The sequence below is a fragment of the Centruroides sculpturatus genome, unplaced genomic scaffold (genome assembly GCF_000671375.1).
Source record: "Centruroides sculpturatus isolate CEXI.00-Female unplaced genomic scaffold, Cexi_2.0 scaffold4, whole genome shotgun sequence".
Lineage (NCBI taxonomy): Eukaryota > Metazoa > Arthropoda > Arachnida > Scorpiones > Buthidae > Centruroides > Centruroides sculpturatus.
In genome coordinates, this window is record NW_019384444.1 from 890,812 (window position 1) to 913,516 (window position 22,705).

At 30.7% G+C, this 22,705-nt stretch overlaps 2 protein-coding genes across 2 annotated transcripts in view; both read left to right on the top strand.

Annotated features, from left to right (window-relative positions):
* The first annotated feature begins 568 nt into the window (after nt 1–568).
* LOC111620273 (kelch-like protein 10) lies at nt 569–2,981 on the top strand. The gene is made up of 6 exons (XM_023362168.1): nt 569–1,106; nt 1,180–1,645; nt 1,712–1,881; nt 2,049–2,157; nt 2,232–2,564; nt 2,659–2,981. The coding sequence occupies exons 1-6, from the start codon at nt 634–636 to the stop codon at nt 2,881–2,883; spliced, it is 1,776 nt and encodes a 591-aa protein (XP_023217936.1). The 5' UTR covers nt 569–633; the 3' UTR covers nt 2,884–2,981.
* A 6,621-nt stretch (nt 2,982–9,602) lies between these two features.
* LOC111620254 (chromosome-associated kinesin KIF4-like) overlaps nt 9,603–22,705 on the top strand; it is a 67,788-nt gene continuing 54,685 nt past the window's right edge. Inside the window, exons 1-6 of the mRNA XM_023362150.1 lie at nt 9,603–9,709; nt 17,825–18,061; nt 18,137–18,321; nt 20,773–20,862; nt 21,497–21,755; nt 21,825–21,935. Of these exons, the coding sequence (XP_023217918.1) occupies nt 17,827–18,061; nt 18,137–18,321; nt 20,773–20,862; nt 21,497–21,755; nt 21,825–21,935 (880 nt within the window). The 5' untranslated portion in view covers nt 9,603–9,709; nt 17,825–17,826. The remainder of the gene's footprint in view (nt 9,710–17,824; nt 18,062–18,136; nt 18,322–20,772; nt 20,863–21,496; nt 21,756–21,824; nt 21,936–22,705) is intronic.

Genomic DNA, 22,705 nt, shown 5'->3' on the forward strand with positions numbered 1-22,705 from the left:
CTTATAATTATTAAGTTTGTAAAAATGCAAACACGTAAAATAAAATATTTTATTACATCAACTTTTTATTAAATAAAAAATATATATTTGATTTACTGCTGCGATCATTAATCAGCTTCTTTATTCTAAACTGCCGGCCTCAATTTTTTATGGCCTATCCGGTCAGTATGGAAGAAAGTTAAGCCCTCTCGAACTGCCATGAAAAATCACGAAATTCTGATTGGATTTCTTCATAGAACTAAGCTAACCTCCTTTCAGTGAACGTTGAATGAATTATATGTTTTATTTGATTATATCAATTAATTCATTTAATTAATATATTTCAATACCAAAAAATTACAATGGTGGAATCTTAAATCGATTTCAACTACAATATTGTATTATTATTATTCAAGAGTCTCAAAATGAATGTACCAAAAAAATATAATTCAAATACATTTTATAATTGAGATAATGAACAACAAAAATATCATGAGTTATAAAAATCAATAAGAACAAACTAAACTAATAAGTAGCATTTTAACAATACCAAAATTTAAATAATAAATTAAATCATTTATTACATCGAATATCTTTTTGTTAAAATTAACGAGATTAACAAATCTGTTTTTTCCATCGCCCATCGCCAATCATATGGCAAAATCTGAACTAGCATATAAAGTGAAACATCAGAATAATGTAAAATTAATGCCTTTAGATATATTATATACATTTAAAAAACAAGGACTACTCTGTGATGCCATATTGACAAACAAAGATGGAAGGGAATTTCAAGTTCATCGGTCAGTAATGGTAACTTGCAGTCCCTACTTTGAAGCTCTTTTTGCAAGACCTGTCAATGAAGTTTTTAGAAGAAAAATAACTATTCCTGACATATCAGCAGAGATACTGAGCATTATCATTGAATATGCTTACACTCGGTGCATCGAAATTCATTTCAATAATGTTTATCAGCTCCTGAAGACGGCTGATCAATTCATCATCGTCAAAATGAAAAAGATGTGTTGCGAATTTCTCATAAAAAATATAAGTAAAAAAAATTGCATAACAATAAAAAGATATGCAAAATTATACAATTGTAAATATTTAGAAGAAGAGGCGAAAAAGTAAATACGATATATTTATTATTTTAATTATAGAAATTATATGATGCTTGATTATTTCATTTATTCATAATAGGTATTTGTTGGTCAATTTCGTCAACGTCATCAAAGAAGCTGAATATTTAAGTTTACCGGTAAATGAAATCGCAAAAATTCTAAATAATGATAATTTAAATGTTAGAAATGAAGAAATTGTGTGGGAAGCAGTTATTCGCTGGATTGATCATGATCCTGATAATCGGACCACTCATATTACGAACTTAATACCTTATGTTCGATTTGGACTTATGGAACCCGAATATTTTATTGAAAAAGTTAAAGATAATAAATATGTTTGCAAAAATGAAAAGTGTCGTCCAATTATCATTGAAACTATAAAGTTTCTCTTTGATCTGAATATCAAAACGTCATGTGACATTAAATATTACTTTCAACGTCCAAGATTACCGCATCAAATACTTTTTGCCATTGGAGGATGGCTAGGGGATATCGCTTCTGATTTCGTTGAAGCTTATGACATCAAAACTGATTCTTGGACTGAGGTAATTTTATGGTGTTAATGTCCTCATATTTGATTTAAAATACTTATTTTCCTTTAATTCTTACAGGTTAAATTAAAAAATTCTATTGGACCCAGAGCTCATCACAAATGTACTGTGATAGATCATAAAATTTATGTTATTGGTGGATATGATGGAACAGAATTCTTTAATACTTGCTATTGCTTAGATACTAAAACCTTAATATGGTCCGAAATTGCTCCTATGTATTCACGCAGGTATCATTTCCATATAATATTGTGTTTACAATAAAAGTTATCATTTCGGTTATTAACGAATATTTAATTCAAAGTTATTGACATTTAATATACTAAGCTAAATATTATAGTGTAGTATACATAATACAATATTATTATTTATATTTATTAACTTTTTTCTTACGTAGATGCTACCTTAGTGTTGCAGTACTGAATAAAATTATATATGCTCTTGGAGGATACAATGGAATTGAAAGACAAAAATCAGCTGAAAAATATAACTGTGAAACAAACCAGGTTAATGTTAATAGCAAAATACATTCGGCAGTGTTAAATATATTGAATAATTTTTTTTTAAATAATTACTATAGTGGGAGATTATCCATTCAATGAACGTGGGAAGAAGCGATGCTTCTGCAACTACATTGCACGAATGTATTTATATCGTCGGAGGTTTCAATGGAACTGAATTTTTAAATTCGGTAGAATATTATAATCCAGAGATAAACCAATGGACTATAATTGAACCTATGAGGAATCATCGAAGCGGGTGTTGCTGCATCAGTCATAATGGATCTCTTTATGTCTTAGGAGGTTTTAATGGAATCGTGCGGTTAGCTAATGGAGAAAAATATAATCCACCCACTAATAAATGGCACTCTCTGCCAGATATGCTTCTTAGCAAAAGTAATTCAGCAGTTGCAGTAAGTAAATAATTAACTTGTAGAAATTACTCGAAGTTATTCACAGTTTTTATACCGTTTACTATTATATATATTTGTAAAAACATTTATTTAGGTGTTAGAAAACTTAATATTTATTATTGGAGGATTTAATGAAATTTTTACCACTTCTGCTGTGGAATGTTACGATCCGGACTCCGAACAATGGATTCAAGTCCAACCCATGCAATTATCCAGAGCAGCTTTAGATGTTGGCGTAGTCGAAAACCTTCCAAATGTTCACGAATTCGTGCCAACTAGACATGATACTAATTATTCAACTGTGTATCAAAAACTATAATTTACTTATTTGGAAAATTTTTGAAGTTATTGTTTTTAAATGATAAAAACTATTTTCACTTTAAAATATTTTTGATAACTCCAGTCAATCAATAATAAAACGAAATTTTAATTCAATGAATTTATAATTCAATTTTTGATAAATCGGATCGATCATTAAGTTCAGATATTTAACAAGATTTTTAAAAGGGTGGGATTTAAAGTTATAAAATTTTATAGTCTGAGGAAGTGTGAATAAGTTTGCATTATTTAGTTAAAATTATCTTTGAGAATTATTATAGCATTAATTTATTTGAAATTACATAAACTACTAACTGTTTGATTGATAATACATCAATCAAACAAAAAATTTAATCTTTATTTTAAAATTTTCAATATCGAATTATATATCACTTTTAAAAAAGAGTAAAAAGTACTAACAGTAAGTTACAAAATCTGATGTGTCAACTTGTGCTTCATTGTAATATAAATTTTGCAATGACAGCTTCCACGAAAGTTTGTCAGCAGGGAAGATAAAAAAAAAACTCTCGCTCTGATGGTTACTTCCAAGTACAATGAAAACTCTACTGTAAATATATGTACTTTGTCATTATGGAACTAATTAATCATATGAAAACACGCTTTTTTAAACATAATCTTTGAACGTTTTTAAAAAATTAATTTTTCTATCCAAAAGAACCGCATGATTAACTCATATGCACAAAATTATCACCGGAAAGTATATAAAAATATATGAGAGTCATGCCATAATTATTGACATTACTGATCATTAGTAGAAATTTACTGTCACTAATAAATAAAAAAGTATGAAGTGGGTTTCACTTTGAAAGTTTTTGCAGACTCTTTACGTAATCTCCGACCAAATGTCTAACAGGCACAGTACTCCGTTGGCAGCAACGTTTTCACGGGTGCAGCATGTATCACTATAATGCAGCTAGAATGGCATCTATCAATGGAAATCGACTTTGTTCAAGAAATTCCTTGAACATCACTTACGACCTGCACTTTATTTGTGTAAGAACAGTCGTTCTTTGTTACACGATAATGCTTGTTGCTTGTGTAGTAACAACACTACTACAGAAATTAGTTTGGGAGATCTTTGAGTATCCGCTCTATTCACTTGACATGACTCTCTGTGATTGACATTTGTTAAAAGTTTAGAAACTAAAGTACTCTTACGAGGTCAACAGATGCCATTCAAGCTGCAATAAAGTGGTCCACGTGCTCTATACGTAAAAACTGCTCTACTAAAGAAGTACTGAGCCAAAAATTTTTGAAGATCCAATATAAATGGAGCATGCATCCTTCAATTGCATGCTCAACATCTTTACTGCCTTTATTATCATTTGCCGAATAAGCAGCATTAGCCTATGACTGTAGTAGCCTACGAGTATAATTTTCATGTCGAAGTTTTTTCTGCTATGATAGTTAGCTTAGGTTGCAGGTATGTTAAGGTTGAGGTTGCAACTATTAGAAAAAGATTAAAAATCTCTTCTAATAGTTGCAACTTTAACTTGGTAATTTTTTACGGCACTCCTACTTCTTTATACTTTAATACGTAATATAAAAACATGTAAGTTTCGATTAAATTGTATATAGTATTTTCGATAAAATGAACACGAAAGTATTAAATAATTTATAATTTTAATTAGATATGAATATATACTAACTATTAATTATACATGTAAAAAGCCTTATGATGCTGCTTATCGCTATATTTCGTGGCACCCAAAAGCGTCATTGCGGCACTCTAGTGGACAGCGGTACCTTATTTGAAAATCACAATGCTATGGCACATTACCAAAATATCGGTATATCAACTACTATGAAAAAAACACAAACATGTTAATTTTTGATATATAAGTTTTTTACTTTGATTCTACTGTAAGCATTTGCATGCTTGATTCTGCTTTAACAATTGTTATAATCGTAAAGTAATATGAACTAACATCGTAAGTCAACATGATAGCGGCGATTTTATGATGACCCGAACAGGGGTCGACTAAGAGGTCCGAATGAAGGATATCGATCGGAAATTTAAAGTGCTCCTTTTCAGAACGAATGGAAAGGAGTAGATGTCTCAATCGAACAATGGAAATTTTTTTGTAAATTCCTTAAACAATGGAAAGGAATAAAGTCGAGAAAACTCGACGAGAGAGAGGAATCATAGTCAGTTGCAACGTTGACCTCTCCCGCGCCCTCCATTAGGTTTCAAATTGTTTCAATGAGAGACCAATGGAGAGGCGACTGCGGTTAAGAAATCTATAAAACCGTGCAATTCAAGTCACAAAGGTTCTTGGTTCATAGTCTTATCCTCCTGGACGTGTGTGTCCCCGCGGAATCTTGGAAAGAACGGTATAGGTGATAGGAGATGGGTAGACCTTCCTGACGAATCAACGAGAGAACCCTAGAGGCATACGGGACTTGGAAAGGGCGCCAGTGGTAGTAGTCTAGACTGGAGGCTGTGCTGAAAATTTTGTAGAGAGGGCTATAGTGGCCTCTTGAGAGGTGAGTGATGGCGTGCGATATAGCTTTCTGACGCAGTCTAGACTGGAGTGGAATATAGCCGGACTCGGCATATAAAGATAAGAGCGGAGTAGACTTGGGCACACCCAAGGCTGTGCGAAGGGCTTCGTGAACGGGTTTTTCGATGCGACGGATAGTGGTTGGGGGCCCCTTCCAGGAGAGGAGCGCCAAATTCCGCCATCGGGCTAAGGACGGTATAGATTAAGCGGAGGAGGTCGGCTCTCCTGGCGCCGTTACTACGAGAAGCAAAAAATTTGAGGAGGGAACCGGCACGAGTCACTTTGGTTATTAAGAAAATCTCGTGGGAGTGCCAAGTGAAGTTATGCGAAAAATGAAGACCGAGGATGCGGAGAGAAGGGCGCTGAGGGATATTACCTGAGTTAAGAGACAAAGTAAGTGGAGGGCGGTGGAGTTTGGCAGAAAAATCGACGGAAGCGCTTTTAGTGGCGGAAAAAAACTTCTGTCAACTATACAGAACTATCATAAAAACATACCAGTAAATTCTTATCGGTTGGGTTAAGTTATAAATCTACTCATGATTCACATAATGAGGCGAGGGCAACCAAATATCTAGCAGGCGGGCGGCTAACAGCCCAGAATCGGTCCTGGATAGAATTGGATGCGGTATACGTGTAACATCCACCCAAGGTCCTAGGCTTCCACCACCTAAACCGGGTGAGGTTGGTGCTCTGTAAAGTGCATGCGCGAATCTGGCTTTTTGGAAACTGACAATACAGCGCTTCAACTCCGCCACTAATATTCGAATATACAATAGCAATCTTATCTTTTTTTTCATATGTAGTATAGAAATTTGTAATAAGATACATAATGCGGTTATAATAAAATATTGTGAGATTATTTTCATTTAAGTAAAATTAATATGTATTTATTTTTTAGAAAATACAAGGGAAGCGGCGCATCTACCACTTTCAATGACGGCATGCCACTGCTATATAGACGTAGGAGAAAATCCGGAAAACTTCCACGTGGCCAACTCGTCCGAGCAAGGCGCGAACCCAAAACCGAACTACCCAGTGTTCAGGGTACGAAGACCACTTGGCCACTGGTGGGCCTGCCATCTACAGCATGAAGTTAAACATATATATTGTCAGCTGAGCCTGTTTAGTCGTTTAAACAGCCTATTATTCTAAGGGTCCCAGAATCGAATCTGCGAGAGTAACCAGAGAAATTTTTCAAGAGAAGTCTATTCTGGATATATTGTTGAGATTAGAAATCGTAATCGTAGATTTTCGACCACCAGGGTATGATGACATCACGACATTTTCCAATAAGAGTGTATAACGCGAAAATACGAAATATTTAAACTTCTAGTACAGTCTTTTTTGTTTCAGTCTTTCTTTCACCTCGTTATGTGTAAGTACTGATTCTATGTTAGATTGTATTAAAGCTGTTCTTTGACCGTTAATTTTCGTATGTCTGTTTTTGGAAAAACTTTCAAGCAACATACCAACTCAACATATACCAGACCCATTCCGCACTAGCTGATAGCCTAACACGATTGGTGTAGAAAAAAGCCGTCTTGGGAATTACAGGAAGAAAATAGATTTTTTTTTTTTTAAAAAGTTGTTTTAGAATCGGTAGACAATTTATTTTTATATTTAAAAGTATAACAACAACAATAATAATATAAGAAAAATCTAAATACAGTATATAAAATTACTTGTCCTGACTGACTGACTTAGTCACTGACTGATTCATCATCGCCCAGAGCAAACCGCTGAACCTAAAGAGGTGAAATTTGGTTCACAGTTAGGGTACGTCATGGAAACGCACACTAAGGGGATTTTTCCCAAGCGGGGGAGAGGGAGAGCATTAAGGCTTAACCGGAAGAACGGCTTCTACTGTGCTATTTTAGATGCGATTTTTTTGTTTTTGACTGCGTTTTAGTAGGGTACGCCATGGGAATGCACACAAAGAAGAGATTTTTCGAAATTCTCCAGCGGGGGGAAAGGAAGAGCATTAAGGCTTAACCTGAAGAACGATTTTTGAAATTGATTCCATACTTTCCCTTAAATTGATAACATTTCAGACATTATTATAAATACAGTATTTTGATATATTTCGATTTTTTAACCAAATGTTCGAACCGTTTTAAATTCGAATTTGTTATTGCATATTGGTTCGATTATAGAACGATTGTAAACGTTCCAGAAAATTGATCAAATTGAAAACAGTTCGTTTGATTCTCAGAAATTCTCATCATTTTCAGTGGTAGATGTTATATAACAATTACTATGGCTGTTGAAATACTGAATATAAATGGGGTTTGATTGCAAAACCTCCGCGGGCGAAGTCGCGGGTAACAGCTAGTTGATACATATTTCAAATAATTTGACAAAACTGAAGAAGTAACCAAACGAAAGAAGCAGTGCGCCTTGTATAACTCTTATAATATATTTTTAATTAACCGAAAAGAAAAAAGTTTTGGCCTTCTTCAGTTGGAACATCAAACTTAAATGAAAAAAATAAAAAAGAACGTTCGAAAAACATATTAAAAGTAACGGATATAATTTAAATTAAAAAGAATGGGAAGAACATTCTAAATCAATAGAACATTCGTACAATTCAGATACAAGGGATATAAGAAATAAATAAATAAATACAAGCTCACAGATTATGTATGGCCTGTCACTCAATAAAGTCTATAGAAGTCGACTATCTGGTCCTTGTAGCTTGTGACCAATGGCCAAGTTGATAAAATCAGTGAACACTGGTAATTGAAAATTGGAAAATTAGTCGTGGAGTTTTCTGAGCTGGTCACGCTAACCAGCTCGCCAACGGACTGGTCATATGGAGTTTACCGGGTTTTCTTCAGTAACGTGTAAACAGGAGCCAGTTTTTCCTGAATGACCAACCGCCCAGGAGGCATTTTCCCTTCGGCAGATCACCATTTGTCGGGTTGCCATAATCGAATAAAACGAAATCATTAACACTTTAATCGAGCATCCATCCGATCTCTATTAAGAATTTCTATTTGATTTTTTATTTTATCCTATTAATAGTTTACTTTTATTCTGTATCGGTATAAAAAGGATTTGATGAATTAAATCTTATTTCGGAAAAAGATCGGCAAATAAAAATGGTGGGATCCTGATTTAAATCATTATTTTATGAAATAAAGACAATAGGGTTGCTGGATTTTTTTAGAAAAATAAAGAAAGATTTCTTACCTCAGATGAAACATGTTTTTTTGCATTGTATAAAATATTGTTTACAATTACATGTTATTTACTCTTTCTGATATTTTCCTTATGATTTAGTTGCTCTTAATAATTTTTCATCTAGTTTTGAAAATTGGTAAAATTGCTTACAAGTAAAATAAAAATTATGTACAATTTGTAGTTCTGTTTTGATCAGCTCTGAATGGCTCTGTTTCTTACTTTTGTCCATTTATTCTTTATTGCTAAAAAAAACTCTTTTTACAACGTTATTAGAGCCTGGAATACTTAATAAAATCCCTATGATTTTATATGTTTCTAACACTTTCTTTAGAAACAAAGCACTGTTACTTATCAACATTATTGCCTTAATCATTTAAACACTATAATAAAACCTTCCTACACACAAAATTCCTCATTACTCATCAAAGTTAACATATTCTTGCAATTTTAATATACAGTTTATCAACAGCATTTTCAAATCTAGAATATTTTAGTTGTAATTACAGTATTTCGAGTCTTAAAATAAAATATTTTAATGTGTATGTATGCGAGAGGGGGGAAACAATGAAGAAATCGTCTTACAGGCAAAATAAAAATGTAAGCCGTAAAATGTACGAAGAACGTTTACGGGATAAACGTAAGACCTGACATCCCTAATCCCGGAATACTTTTTTTTATACTCTTTCTGCCCTATGGGCACTAAGAGGGCCTCTTATAACAGGCCCGTTATGGGTTCGGCTGAGCCCACAATGGGGTGACCGGGATGGGGGTCGATATCCGGACGGACCACCCCCGAAAAATTCCTGGGGATTATTCGACCCGTTCGGATTCGAACTCGAGACCCGCAGAGCGGTAGGCTGCCACCTTAACACCCTAATCGCCCGGCCATCCGGGCGTCAGCGTTTCGGGGCTAGATAAAAAAAACAAGTGATAAAAATGTATTAACGAACGGGAATTTTAAAATTAAAAAATAAAATACGAAAATTTAAAATTTTGCAACAGATGGCGTTATGTGCATAATTGCACTTGCGCACTAAGAATTTCTTATCGTCCAATGAAGAACGAGTTTATAAAAGTGCGGTTATGTTTAAAATTGGTTGTGAAGAATTCGATTTATAAGTAAGTAAGCCTAATTTCATTGACTAATGTTTCAATATGATTACATTAATGAAACATTATTAATTTTCATGTTCTAAGTTTAAATTACGGATTTTTAATACTTAAGAAAAACAATTTAACAGATAGTGTCTAACATTGATAGTAGCGGTGTTGATTGTACAGATTGCTCTGTACAATCATTCTGTATATCATATTCTACACCAATTAACTAAATGATCATGAATCGAATGCAGGCGTTGGCAAATTCAAGGAAGAGCTTAAGCATTGACATCTGTTGTTCTGTGTATCTAAATTATTTTTCTTTCAAGATAGATTTCTGTTTTCATCAGATTCTCCAATGATCCAGGCTTCAAATTTTCCAGTGTTCTTTCTTCTGAACCTTTCTTTTTCAGTTTTTATCCAATACTTTGACCAATGGATCTCCTATCTTAATAGTGGTCTGCTTGATTTTTCACTTGATATGTCTTGTGTACCATTTTGTAACTCTTGGAAATCAATCTATTATCTTCTAATCTTGCAATTTGCCTTGTCCATCTTTTGCTTACGTTTGTTTTTTTCTTATCTATATTTTTCAATATGATTAATTTTTATACCTTTACATATGCATCATTTGAGAGCATAGTAGTTTGTTTAATATATTATATATTTATATTCAGATTTTTCATTCGTTTTATTTATTTATTTTTCGTTCTGTTTATTTATCTATGATATTAACATGTGTATGTCTTATTGTTTATTATACCATGTTATGGCATTCTATTGATGATCTATATAACATGTGTTTTTACATTTCCTTAATGGTTTGATTTACATGCTTCTGAAATGTATTTTACACTTTGTTAAAAAATGTTGGCACGTTTTAAATTTAAAAAATGGTTAGTATGTCATACCTCTTTAATTGTTTTATTAGAATGTTGTAACGTATATATATTCTGTTGTTCGTTGCCCAAAGAAGACAATTTTGAATTTGTCAAAAGTGCTTGTGCTTGTTATTCATAATTTTATATTAAAAACTTGTTTAATGCAGACAGTAAAAATTTCTTTATTATTATAAGATATTGTCGTACCGTATAAGTAGATTCGTATGTGTCTTGTATCGGTCTTAATTTGTTGTTGTCTTGTTTAGTTGTATTCCGTGTTAAATTTGCCTCAGATTGCCAATATCCAGAAAAATTTGCCTCAAATTGGCCAAAGCAAAGTACAAAAGTATTCTCTTTACAGCAGTCAAAGCATTTTATGTATTTGAGATCTTGATTTCATCGTTAACTATAAATAGAATAAAATAAACAATGCAATAGTCTTTTTTGAAGTTTTATACCGCTTTATAATATAATGTAGGGTTATAAAGCAATGTCATAATGGTTTATTTACTAAAATTCACTTCTGATTTGATTAATATATTTCATCACATTATATTTTTTTTTTATAATTTTGATGGATCTGATAGTGAAAGTGGAATGTCTAGTAGTGATAAACTTTATGAATACCAAAGCTGGACACTCATAAAATGCATTATTGTGTGTCAAAATGCTGAATAATATGAAATTTAGCATTTTTTTAGATATATGCAATGGCACTAGTCATGATTGTTTCCATCTTATTTTATTCCATCTGTTATTTCTTGTTCTAGCACATCCTAACATAAACTTTATGCTGTTGTTTAGGCATAGTAGCTGATACTTAAGAAGAAAGTTAATGTAATGAGATACACTGAGCAAAATTAAGTGTCAGTTACTGTTATATACAATATATTAGAATTTAAATAAAACAATCTTTTTAATATGTATGTGAATAAATGTGAACAAAACAGATAATGAAAGCAAATTTTGATACTAAAACTTAATCTCCATGCAGCTAACAAGCTGACACATGATAAAATTAATAGTTTTTTTTAATGTTTAAATTTCCTCAGCTATTGATATATGAATTTCAATTGTTAAAAAAAGATATTCCTACATTTTGACATGTATTTTAACACATTTCATTTGCATAAGAATTGTAAAATTTGCTATGATATATAATTAACTGACAATTTTGTGTCATGTACTAGGCAAATGAAAAAATTAATTCCATTCCTGAATTCACATAATAAATAATACAACCATCAGATGATAGATAGTGCTCAAAATAGTGCTGATTTCAGTTAAAGCATTATTCAAGTATTTACATGTAAAAAAATGATGGTGAACTAGCCACTGGTTATTCAGCTGAATTAATTAAAATACCTTTAAGTGTGAATGAAGTTAAAAGAATACTTGTGTTTTTGACCAAGTTAACACTTTTACTTCATATTTCACTTTTGTCTACAATTGAGGATGGCCTGTTAACTGGGTTGAAAATGTTAGAATTCTTTTAATTTCATCCACTGTTAAAGATGCATTAAATAATTTAGCTGTAAAAAATATATTTCATTCCAGCAGCAGTGTGAGTTTTAAAACAACATGAATTGATCAAATATCCTTAGCATACCTCTTAACAAATCTAACATTTTGTTTCAATTGCTACACTTTGAAATTGAAGGCTTGCATCAAATAATGTTGCAAATGCAAAAGTAGCATTTCCAGAAAGATGTGAAAAAGTTGAAAATCTCTAAACTATATTGGAGCAGTTGAAACAAACATTAATTTCAGTTAAAGGTGTAGGAATGATGCTACAAAAAATTTTTATTTTCATTGTAAAATACTTTAGAAAACAACAGTATAGCATTCTGTGTACAGGTATACCTCGACTTACATCATTTCGAATTACGTCGTTCCCAATTATACGTCGTTTGTCAAAAAAGTATATGGAAAAATAAAAATCAAGTTTAAGTCATTTTATTCGACTTTACGTCTGTCCGCCACAAATATTGAAGTCGTAATATCACTAGAAAAGCGTTTAAAGCACATAAAATCATATTAAAATATATAAATTTACAAGTACGTACTGTATTTACAGTACANAAATTCATAAACTTTACTTGTATTGATTGGCTCTTAATTGAACTATTATGTTATAAATAAAAATAATAAAAATATTTTTTTCATATATTCACACTTTAGTTTTATGGATTGATTAAAGTAGTCATTATTAAAGACATTAAAAATAATAGCCAATAAAAAGTAAACTCAATATGACAAAGACATCAAAGATGTGGGTCTATTTCACAGAATGTGCAAATATAAAAAATAGTAATAAATGCAATCAATGTTTAACAACAATATTCAACAAAGATGAAAATACTTCAGTAATGATTAAACATTTAAAAACCAAAGATGAACTTACTTTATGAGCCTGAGATGAAAAAGAAGAAAATATTGCAGCCAAACAATTTAAAACTCTTGACAAATTCATCATTAGTAAATCTTTAGATCAAATTGTTGCAGAAATGGCTGCTGTTGATAATATATCAATTTGAGCAATCACAAAATCTAGCGTTAGTTGTGAAAGTTTAACAAAATCAGGTTATAAACTTCCTAAAGAAATGTTATAAGTTTAATCAATAACTTTTATGTAAGAAAGAAGACTGAAATGATAGCTTTTAGAAGAAAAATTAAACGAAATCCGAAGAAATGGCATCATGCTTGACAAATGGATGATAATGAAAATGTGAAAATAGACAAATATTAATGTGTGTGAAATTGGCAATGAAATGCTTAATCTGGGATTTCTTGGAATTTTTAATATGTGTACAGATACACAGTTAATAGCTTCATGAGGACCGAGTAAATTTAGGGGGCCCTATATACATTTAATATAAATTTAAAAAGCAATAGTTGGAATAACTGGTGATGGTGCAAGTGTAATGATCAAATTTGAACAAGATTCTCCTAATATTTATAATGTGTGTTTGAATCACACTATACAATTGACTGTTTGCAACATACTCTATAAAAAGAAAAAGATTTCTGACATATGAGATCAAGATGATTTGATTATGTTGAAAATTATTTTTCTGACGAGAGTAACAATGAAGCTGAAGAAAATGCAGAAGTTGAATTAACAAATGTTAATGATTTAGTAGATAATGTAAAAGGTATTTGTACTATTGTTAAATATTTTAAAAATTCTACACTGCGAAATAATCTTTTACAGGAAAAGGTCAAAAGCATTCTAGGAAATGAACTGAAACCAGTGTTAGATGTAAAAACAATAAAAACACTGTGAGGTCCTGGATGGAAATCGGAATTTTATGATGAATATCTGGCAGGACAGTTAAGCTCTCGCCTTTTGAAATTAAAACAAAGCAAAACTCACTCGAAGGAGCATGTTGTCAGGACGCCTGAAATCATTCAATGGGCTCAGGAGCTGATTTTTGAGGATCCAGGTCAGTCAACCCAAAAATTGTCATTGGTTGTTGCTATGAGTGAGAAAACTGTGCAAAGAATCATTGAGGAGGACCTGTGTTACAAGTCTTACACAATTAAAGTGAGTCATTTGGTGCAAAATTGGTTGTCAGACAATGTCGACATGTTTTGGTCAAAAGAATTTTGGCCTCCCAACAGCCCAGATTTGAATCCTTTGAACTTCTATGTATGAAGTGTAGTTGAAAGGATCATGAACAAGTCCAGACATCCAAACATCGCATCATTGAGAGCTGCTATTGATTCAGCATTTGCTGATATGGACCATGACACATTAAAGTGCACCTGTGCATGCTTCAGACTAAGAATGGAGGTGGTCATTCAAGCAGGAGGGGGATATATTGAGTAAATGTATTCTTTATGGCCTTACAAACAATGTGGTTAAAAAAAAATTTGTAAACCTTTTCATTTTTTGCAATAAAAAATATGTTTGGAAAAAATATGTAATTTTTCCGGATTTTGTATCCTGTATTTCTCTTAATTACAAAAAAGAACAGTAAGGTTTTGCTAATTTTTGTAACTTAATCCTACATTTTGTACTAGTAGTCCTTTGTTTTGTACAACACAGCATTTTTTGGAACCTAAGTACCATGTTATACAGGGGATATAGATAATGTAAGGTTGTGTGTGATGTGTGTATTTTGGATATTTGTGGTCTGAAAAGTTTAATCTTGTATATTTAGTATTGTAGTTATTAACTGTATGTATAATGTTACTTGTTATAATTGTTGTATTTGTTTTCATTTGTGCATTTTATGCTGTATACATTATCATGAGTGATTGATTGTTGTGAGGTATTGCATGGAGTTCCTTATGATCTAGTGTTTTAGTGTGTTGATTACTGTTTTGCAACTTGTTTGATATGTTCAAACATTGTTGGTGGAATAAGGTGGTTGTGTATAATTATTCTTTTCTTCTCTGCTCTGTAACATTGAAATGTGGATATTTTTATATGAATTTGTCATATAATGTTTATTTATTTGCTGTCGTGTATCTTTGTAGTTTTATGATGGTATAGATCAGGGGTGTTCAACCTTTTTGTTTCTCTGGGCCACATTGGAAGATGTCATGGAGTTTTGGGCCACAAGTATATTATATATACTTGTGGCCCAATCCTTAAATATACAAGAATATTTAAGGATTAATGTGTCTAGATTATAGTGCGCACCAAAATTTTGGCAAAACACTGAATAATGTAAATTTTTGTAGGACATCGTGGAAAATTTCATAATTTGGACTGTCAGTTTCCAAGCAGAATTGGAAGAAATACGTTTGATGGTTTAGTAATCACAAGAGAGAATATTAATAAGTATTAAATCTTTATCATGAAAAAGGATATTTTAAAAAATTACTTCTGTAGACACTTTCAATTTTTACTTAGAGATAGATAAATTCATTTATTATAAAGGAGACAAAGAAAAATTTATTTGAAAAACACAAATATTTGTATTATTTGGGTCTCTAATTAATAAAAAAAAAATAACAAAACATAATTTTAAAGTGCATTTTTATTCAAGTTATATACAGTGTTTATAAATTATATGTAGCCCAAAAAGTAGCCAATGCGCCAAATGATATTTTTTACGCCAAACTAAAAAAAGGGTAGCCAACTTTGGCGCAAAGTAGCCAAATCATGCAACGCTGGAAGGAATACTAAATAAAGCTAGAGTTGGGACTGAAAAGGGTTGTAGACCCAAGTGAGAACCCAAGTGATAAAGAAGTGAGGAAGCTTGGAAAATTAAAGGTCCGTATTTGCTTAACAGAAAGTCTATTTAACCTTTCTCACTACTTTTTATCTTTTGGCCTTTCTCTCCTTTCCCCAAATTTGGGTTTATATATTTTTGAGTCAACTCCAGCTTTATTTAGTATTTCTTTCTCATTCACACTTTTCAAGTATTTGAAAATATTTCCCTTCCACTCAAAAATGAAATATGTATAAAGGTTTACGGCTTCGTGAAACTTCTTTTATTGAGTTTATGCCGTTGAAATAAATAAATAAAATTAAATTAAAAATTTGTCGATTTTGTTTACACGTTTATTGGGCCGCATTTGAGCTTGCCTTGGGCCGTGGGTTGGACACCCCTGGTATAGATGGTATGATGAATGAATTCATTCATCACTTGAGTCCTCTCTATCCAATCATATAGTTTCCCCAGCTTTTGTAGTCACTGACTGGATTATTACTGAAGCACTTTGACTAGATCAGTGTTATCCATGTTTTATGTGAGTTAATGAATACCTTTATGCTTGTAATGCAATAGCCAGAGTCTCACTTGGCAACCAGTGCTATGTTTGCAACTGGTTACCAAGTGAGATTGTGGCAGATTTTTTGAATGTGTCTCTCTGCCTAACCCAGGAGTGGCCAACAGTTTTTGCCCCTGGGCCGAATTGGAAAGAAAATTTTTTCACGGGCCGAAACAGAGGCAGCCCTAGGAAGATTTTGAGGTGGTCTGAGATCTCATTGTGGTGTCACCCCGTAGAGACTAAATTGTACATAGAGATTACAGATACATTTTTCACATTATCATGCTTTATTAACATTCTATGCTGTACTTAAGAGATTTGTAATGGAGCATTATGTTAACTCTAAACGCACAGTGAGGAGTTGACCTTTTTTTTTTAAGGTGTCAGAATTTTTCATTGAGCTATTCGTACTTGAGTAGCTAGTATTGAAAGATTAATCACGAGTCACATAAATTCATTACACAGGCTGGATCCGGCCCACGGGCCGTATGTTAGCCATGCCTGGCCTAATCCATGAATAACGTTTCAATTTTCTATCTATAAAAGTGGATATGTTTACATTCTTAAAGCCAGATGTTTATAAATCAGTCGTCTCTGACATAGGGAACAAACACAGCTCAGCAGGCACCAATTCTGAATCATTGTTTGTGGGTTATCTTATTTCTCCTCATAGATCTTACAGGAATAGGTGACCTTACTGACCTATAGAGCAATGCCAGCATAAGTTTGCTGGCTTATGCTTATGGTTCATTGGAACTATATAGCAAACTCTCACTTCAACAAGTGACTAACAAGAGAATTATTGTTGTTAGGATTCAAATTTATTGACTTATTATTGGTAAAGGGTAAATTTTCAAAACATTACCAGTAATTTTTAAATTTTGACTCAAAATGGAAAAAATGAATACACTAGTAATTGTTTAATGCTCTGGCCAATTGAATTCCATTTTCTTATTTTGAAAAGCAAAAGTTTCATTGCCTAAAAAATAGAGCATGTTGCAAATTTTTAGTTACCATGTTTAAAAAGCAATCAGTGCAAACACTCACATTCAAATAAATGTATCCAATTTTGTCAACTAAAATTGCTATTGCACTCTAGGTGTTACAGATTAAGAAGCAGATTTTCAAACTTCAGATAATGCTGTAATATGATACTTTAAAAATTGTAAAGTGTAAAGTAATAATCTAAAAGATAAAGGATATAAGCTACTTTTGTGGTTTAAATAAAATGTTTGATTCTTCTATCTTTAATATACATATGTATAAAAATATAAATATATATGAATCTGTAAAGAAATAAATATTTGGCTTCAAAAAATTATTACATGTCTATTTTTTTTACCAAATTTATAGGCAAAAATGATCAAATTACCGTTATATTTACCAATGCATTTCTTTTAAACCCAATTACTGGTGAACTGTTTACCAGTAATGTTATTGTATCTCTAGTTGTTGTTATTGTAAGAATTGTAAGTTTTCTATTGGTCTTAACAATTGCAATATTTATTAATATTTAATGTTTTTTCAGTAATGCCTGAAGAAGATAAAGTCATTCCAGTAAAAGTGGCCCTTCGTTGCCGACCTCTTATTAATAAAGAAATTCTTGAAGGATGTCAGTCATGTATTCGATTTATTCCAAATGAACCCCAAGTTGTCATCGGAGTGGATAAAGCTTTTACTTATGATTATGTTTTTTCACCAGAAGTCTCACAGCAACATGTATATGATAAATCTGTATCAGTATTAATAGATAAATTATTTAAAGGTATTTTTTTTTAAATAAAATAATTTAGATATAATTTATCTAATTAAAATAAGTGATTAAAAATTGTTATTTTAGGTTATAATGTTACTGTTCTGGCTTATGGGCAAACTGGTTCAGGGAAAACATACACAATGGGTACAAGTTCTGCATTGGAAAGTGAAGAAAATGTAGGAATTATTCCACGTGCTGTTAAAGATATTTTTAATACCATCAATAAAACCACTGATGCTAAATGCAGTGTAAAAATTTCATTTTTAGAGGTGAGATTTTTTAAAATTATATTCAAAACAAATTAAATATTACTAAAATTTCAAATGATTACTGGATTTTTATTGGGTTGTATAAAGACTGACTAATAACCAATAAAAAAAATTTGGCATTATAAGTATATTGGGTTACTGTGTGTGTTGTTAAAGTTACTTTAGCAATATTAATCAATACAGACAAAACAATAAATTTCCAATTTTGTAATTTATTAAAATTAGGATCAATACAACTTTTAATTATGGTTATTGTAAAATTATGAGACATTATTACTGAATTTGATTTAAATTTAACTCCCAATTACTTTTCCTGATCACTTTTTATCTGTTGTCTTGTTTTGTATATTTTGTACTAGCACATTTTTCCCAAAGATGGACTTATCACACTGGATTAAATATGGAACAAAATAATCTTGAGACACAAGTTGTAGAAAATTCTATGTATTTATTTTACAATATAACTTTTGGACATAACAGGTTCCTCTTCAGTTTTAATAAATAGATCCATTTTTAGGATTTGTAGGCATATATATACATACATTAGTAATTGACAAGACTATGTCTTGTTTATAAAATCGTACTGCCATTTTTTATTACCAGCATAGAGTTATGAAGGAGTACATGTTGAGAGTTGATATTTGGCACAGAGTATTATGTGCACAAATCATTTGCGCATAAAAAAAATTCAGACTCGTAGGTAGTCAGGGGACCGAGAATCGACTCAAAATAAAATCCAAAATGGCGACCCTCTTCTACAAACAGGCAAAACAGCCACCTCACCCCACCAAAGTCAGGTGGGGGAGAGTATCATACATAGTTATTCTAAGAAGTGAACTATGACCTTAGAATTGAACACGTAGTTTCTTCTATGTTAAATAAAATTTGTAATCTAATTTTGTAAATTTGGGAGTGCTTCAAATATGACATTAAAACAGGGTGTCATTACAAGTAGGTTTTTTAACATTATCTAGTATAGTAAAATCATGGAACCGATAAAAATTTGACATTATATTAGAGTTGTCATTACATTTGATGACATTATAATCGGGTTAAACTGTATATTGTTTGTGCAGTGGATGACCTCGTAGTTATGGCCAGCAAAGTTTGAACAATCGCTCCCAAAAGCAGCGATACCAAAGAAGATTGAAAAATGAGAACGAGACCCGCCTTGAGCATCAAAGTGATTCCACTTAGTAGTGAGTCTCCAAGACATAGTCTTGTTCCAAATATAGTTTTGCCGTTTTACATGTTTCATAATAAAAACCTCACAAGAAGATTATATTGAATTGTACAAATTTTCATTCAAAATTATGTCTTGGTTAAAATGTTCCTATTTGGTGAAGTTTTGTTGTGCCATTATTTGTTGTTAGGTTTTTATTATGAAATTACCAATGTATATAAATGTGCCTATAAATCCTAAAAATGAATCCATGTATTAAGAATTAGATGAAGCTGTTATGTTCAAAATGTATATTGTAAAATAAATACAAAGAATTTTCTGCAAATTGTTTTCTCGAGATCGTTCTGTTATGTGTTAAGTCTATTTTCAGGAAAGTGTGCTAACACAAAACATACATCACAATTACTTTATGTAAAAAATTAAAAATAATTATTTTAAAATATTTATTATTTTTTTAATAAGCCTAAAGAAAAGTTCATTTCAGTAAGAATGATTTTTTATTGTTGTCCTCTTATTAAAAATAAAAACATTTAAAGATTTTTTAACTAATATTGGCTGACCAATATTAAATTATCCACATTTGGAACAGGCAGTTATAAATTTGAATTCATATGACCACATCCTTTTAGAAGATTAATAAAATTATGGTCACTTTTTGATTTGATTCAAAAATTATGTAATGCTCTTATAAGTTTTTTAAAGTATTCTGTTTTCATAAAAAAAATTATTACTCTGGTAGAAATTACTGTAATTCTTGTGTGAAACCCATGGGTTATCTGTTTTAAAATCAATTTGAAAGTAGATGCAGGCTATGTTATAGCAATTTTTGTTGTCTACACACAGGAAATTACAGTAAATACATTTTAATTGTATTTTCACATAGGTTATATACATGTATTTGTGAATATATTATTTCCATGTTTATTTTTAAATATTTCTTGGTTGATAATTTTTATTTATATTTATCCAATATTTTCACCAAAATAATATGAAGTTTATCTATAAATATAAAAAAGTGATATTTAAATGTTTATAAAATAAGATGCTCTTAATCTAAAAAAGAATCACCTTAAATTTAGATGCTTTTGTATATTTGTTGATAATCTATTTGTCTAAATTTGTGCAAGTGATGAAATGGGCTGAAACCTATAAAAGTATATTATATAGAATGAGTAGAATTTAAAAAGCTTTATTAAAATGTTAAATACTTAACTTTTTTTAATTGTATTCTATAACTTATTTTAACTGAAATATCTATTTTATTTCAGATTTACAAAGAAGAAATTTTTGATCTGTTAAATAATAACAAAGATAAAGATAGTATAACTGTTAGGGAAAATTTTGATGGTAGCATAAGAGTAAGTTTAAAATATATTAAGTATTCTATTACATTTTGATAATTAATCACTTTAATAATTAGTTTTGATTAATTATTTTGTATAAATATTTATTTTGAAAAATATCAATGATATGCTTTATGATGAATTTATTTGATTTATAAAAGCTTTTATATAGTATCTTTGATATGAGAAAAACTTTGTCCACTAAAATTGCAGAATTTAAGATTGTAAAGTTTTAGGATTCAGTTATGAGTAAAATTGTTTTTATTTCTGTATTTTATTTTTTATTTATTTTATTTTTTTTCAATAGACTAAGAACTTGAAAAAAATTTTAATGTAGAAATAAAACATTGATTTTTGTAACATAAAAGTGGATGTTGAAATTTAAATATGTAATTGAATATTTTTGAAGAAATGTTATATTTATTATAAATAAATATACTAAATAAAAAAAAACTATTTGAAAATCAAATAATTGAAAAACAAAGTACAGAAATATTAGTTAGTTCTGAGTAAGACATACTAATCTTGATGTTTTAACAAGAATTAGTATCTTACATGCAAATTTTGATTTGTATAAATATTGTACCAAAAGTTTTTTTTTTTAATTAATTGAAATTAAAAATAAATTTTCTTATAATGTAAATTTTAGATTGTAGGTTTAACTGAAACAATAGCATCTTCATTGGAAGAAACAATGCAACTATTAGAAACAGGAACATTAACTAGAACTACAGCAGCTACTGCTATGAATTTTAATTCATCTAGGTCCCATGCTATATTTACAATAACTTTAGAACAGTGTAATAATGATACAGATGATATTATTTATGCTAAATTTCATTTTGTTGATCTGGCTGGTTCTGAGAGAGCCAAGAAGACAGGTGCTCAAGGAGAGAGACTAAAAGAAGGTAATAGATATTTATTTGCTTTCCAATAAGTGTTTTATATTAAATTACCTATTTTATAATATCAATTAGGAATCAATATTAACAGAGGCTTATTAGCTCTTGGAAATGTTATCAGCTCCCTTTGCAATGAAAGCTCTCATATCCCTTATAGAGATTCAAAGTTAACAAGATTATTGCAAGGTAAGCATAATTTATTTTGAAAGAATCTTATTTAAATTTTAAAATAAGTGAAAAGTGTAATAAAATTCTAACAACATATGAAAATATAATTACAATATTCATTTAATTCTAATTATAAGAGCTTGAAAATTTTTGTTAAGTTTTCAATTAGAAAAAATCAATATTTTACTTGTCAGCTGAATTTTAGGACTTGCTGACTTATTACTATAAAATTAGCATGTTAGGAAAATATATTTATATGTAATGAGAGAAAAATTTATATATGTATTATGCTAATAGATTTGTTCATGATTTCATTAATTTTCAGAATTTTCAAATGAGAACTAATAAATATGCCAAAAATCTTTCACTTATCAATGTATAAATTTACATATATATAAACAAACATCAGCTAACCCGATAAACATTAAAGCAACCAAAGCCAAATTAATGGGCTAGAAGTGGCTATAATAATTTTAAGATAATTTGGTATTAGAGTTAGGCATTAGGTGCTATCTCATGCTAAATTTAATAATTATAATTTTAATTAAATAATTTTAAATAAATTTAGAACTAACTGGAAGAAAAGAATCAGCCCAGAGTGGGACTTGAACCCGCAACTCCTGCTTATTGTGCAGATGCATTGCCAATTACACTACACGGACATCTGGTCCGATCTCTTCTTTCAGTATATATAAGCTTATGTTATGACCATCCATGGCCATTATAATGCCATGTAATGTATGTATGTTAGTTTGTATGCAGCAGGTAATCTCCGAAACTACTCATCC

What these genes read in the sequence shown, in the direction of transcription:
- LOC111620273 (XM_023362168.1), top strand. Translation starts at nt 634, where the DNA reads ATGGCAAAATCTGAACTAGCATATAAAGTGAAACATCAGAATAATGTA. An exon ending in GCTCCTATGTATTCACGCAG is followed by an intron (nt 1,882 to 2,048) that starts GTATCATTTCCA and finishes TTTCTTACGTAG; the next exon opens with ATGCTACCTTAGTGTTGCAG. An exon ending in AAAGTAATTCAGCAGTTGCA is followed by an intron (nt 2,565 to 2,658) that starts GTAAGTAAATAA and finishes ACATTTATTTAG; the next exon opens with GTGTTAGAAAACTTAATATT.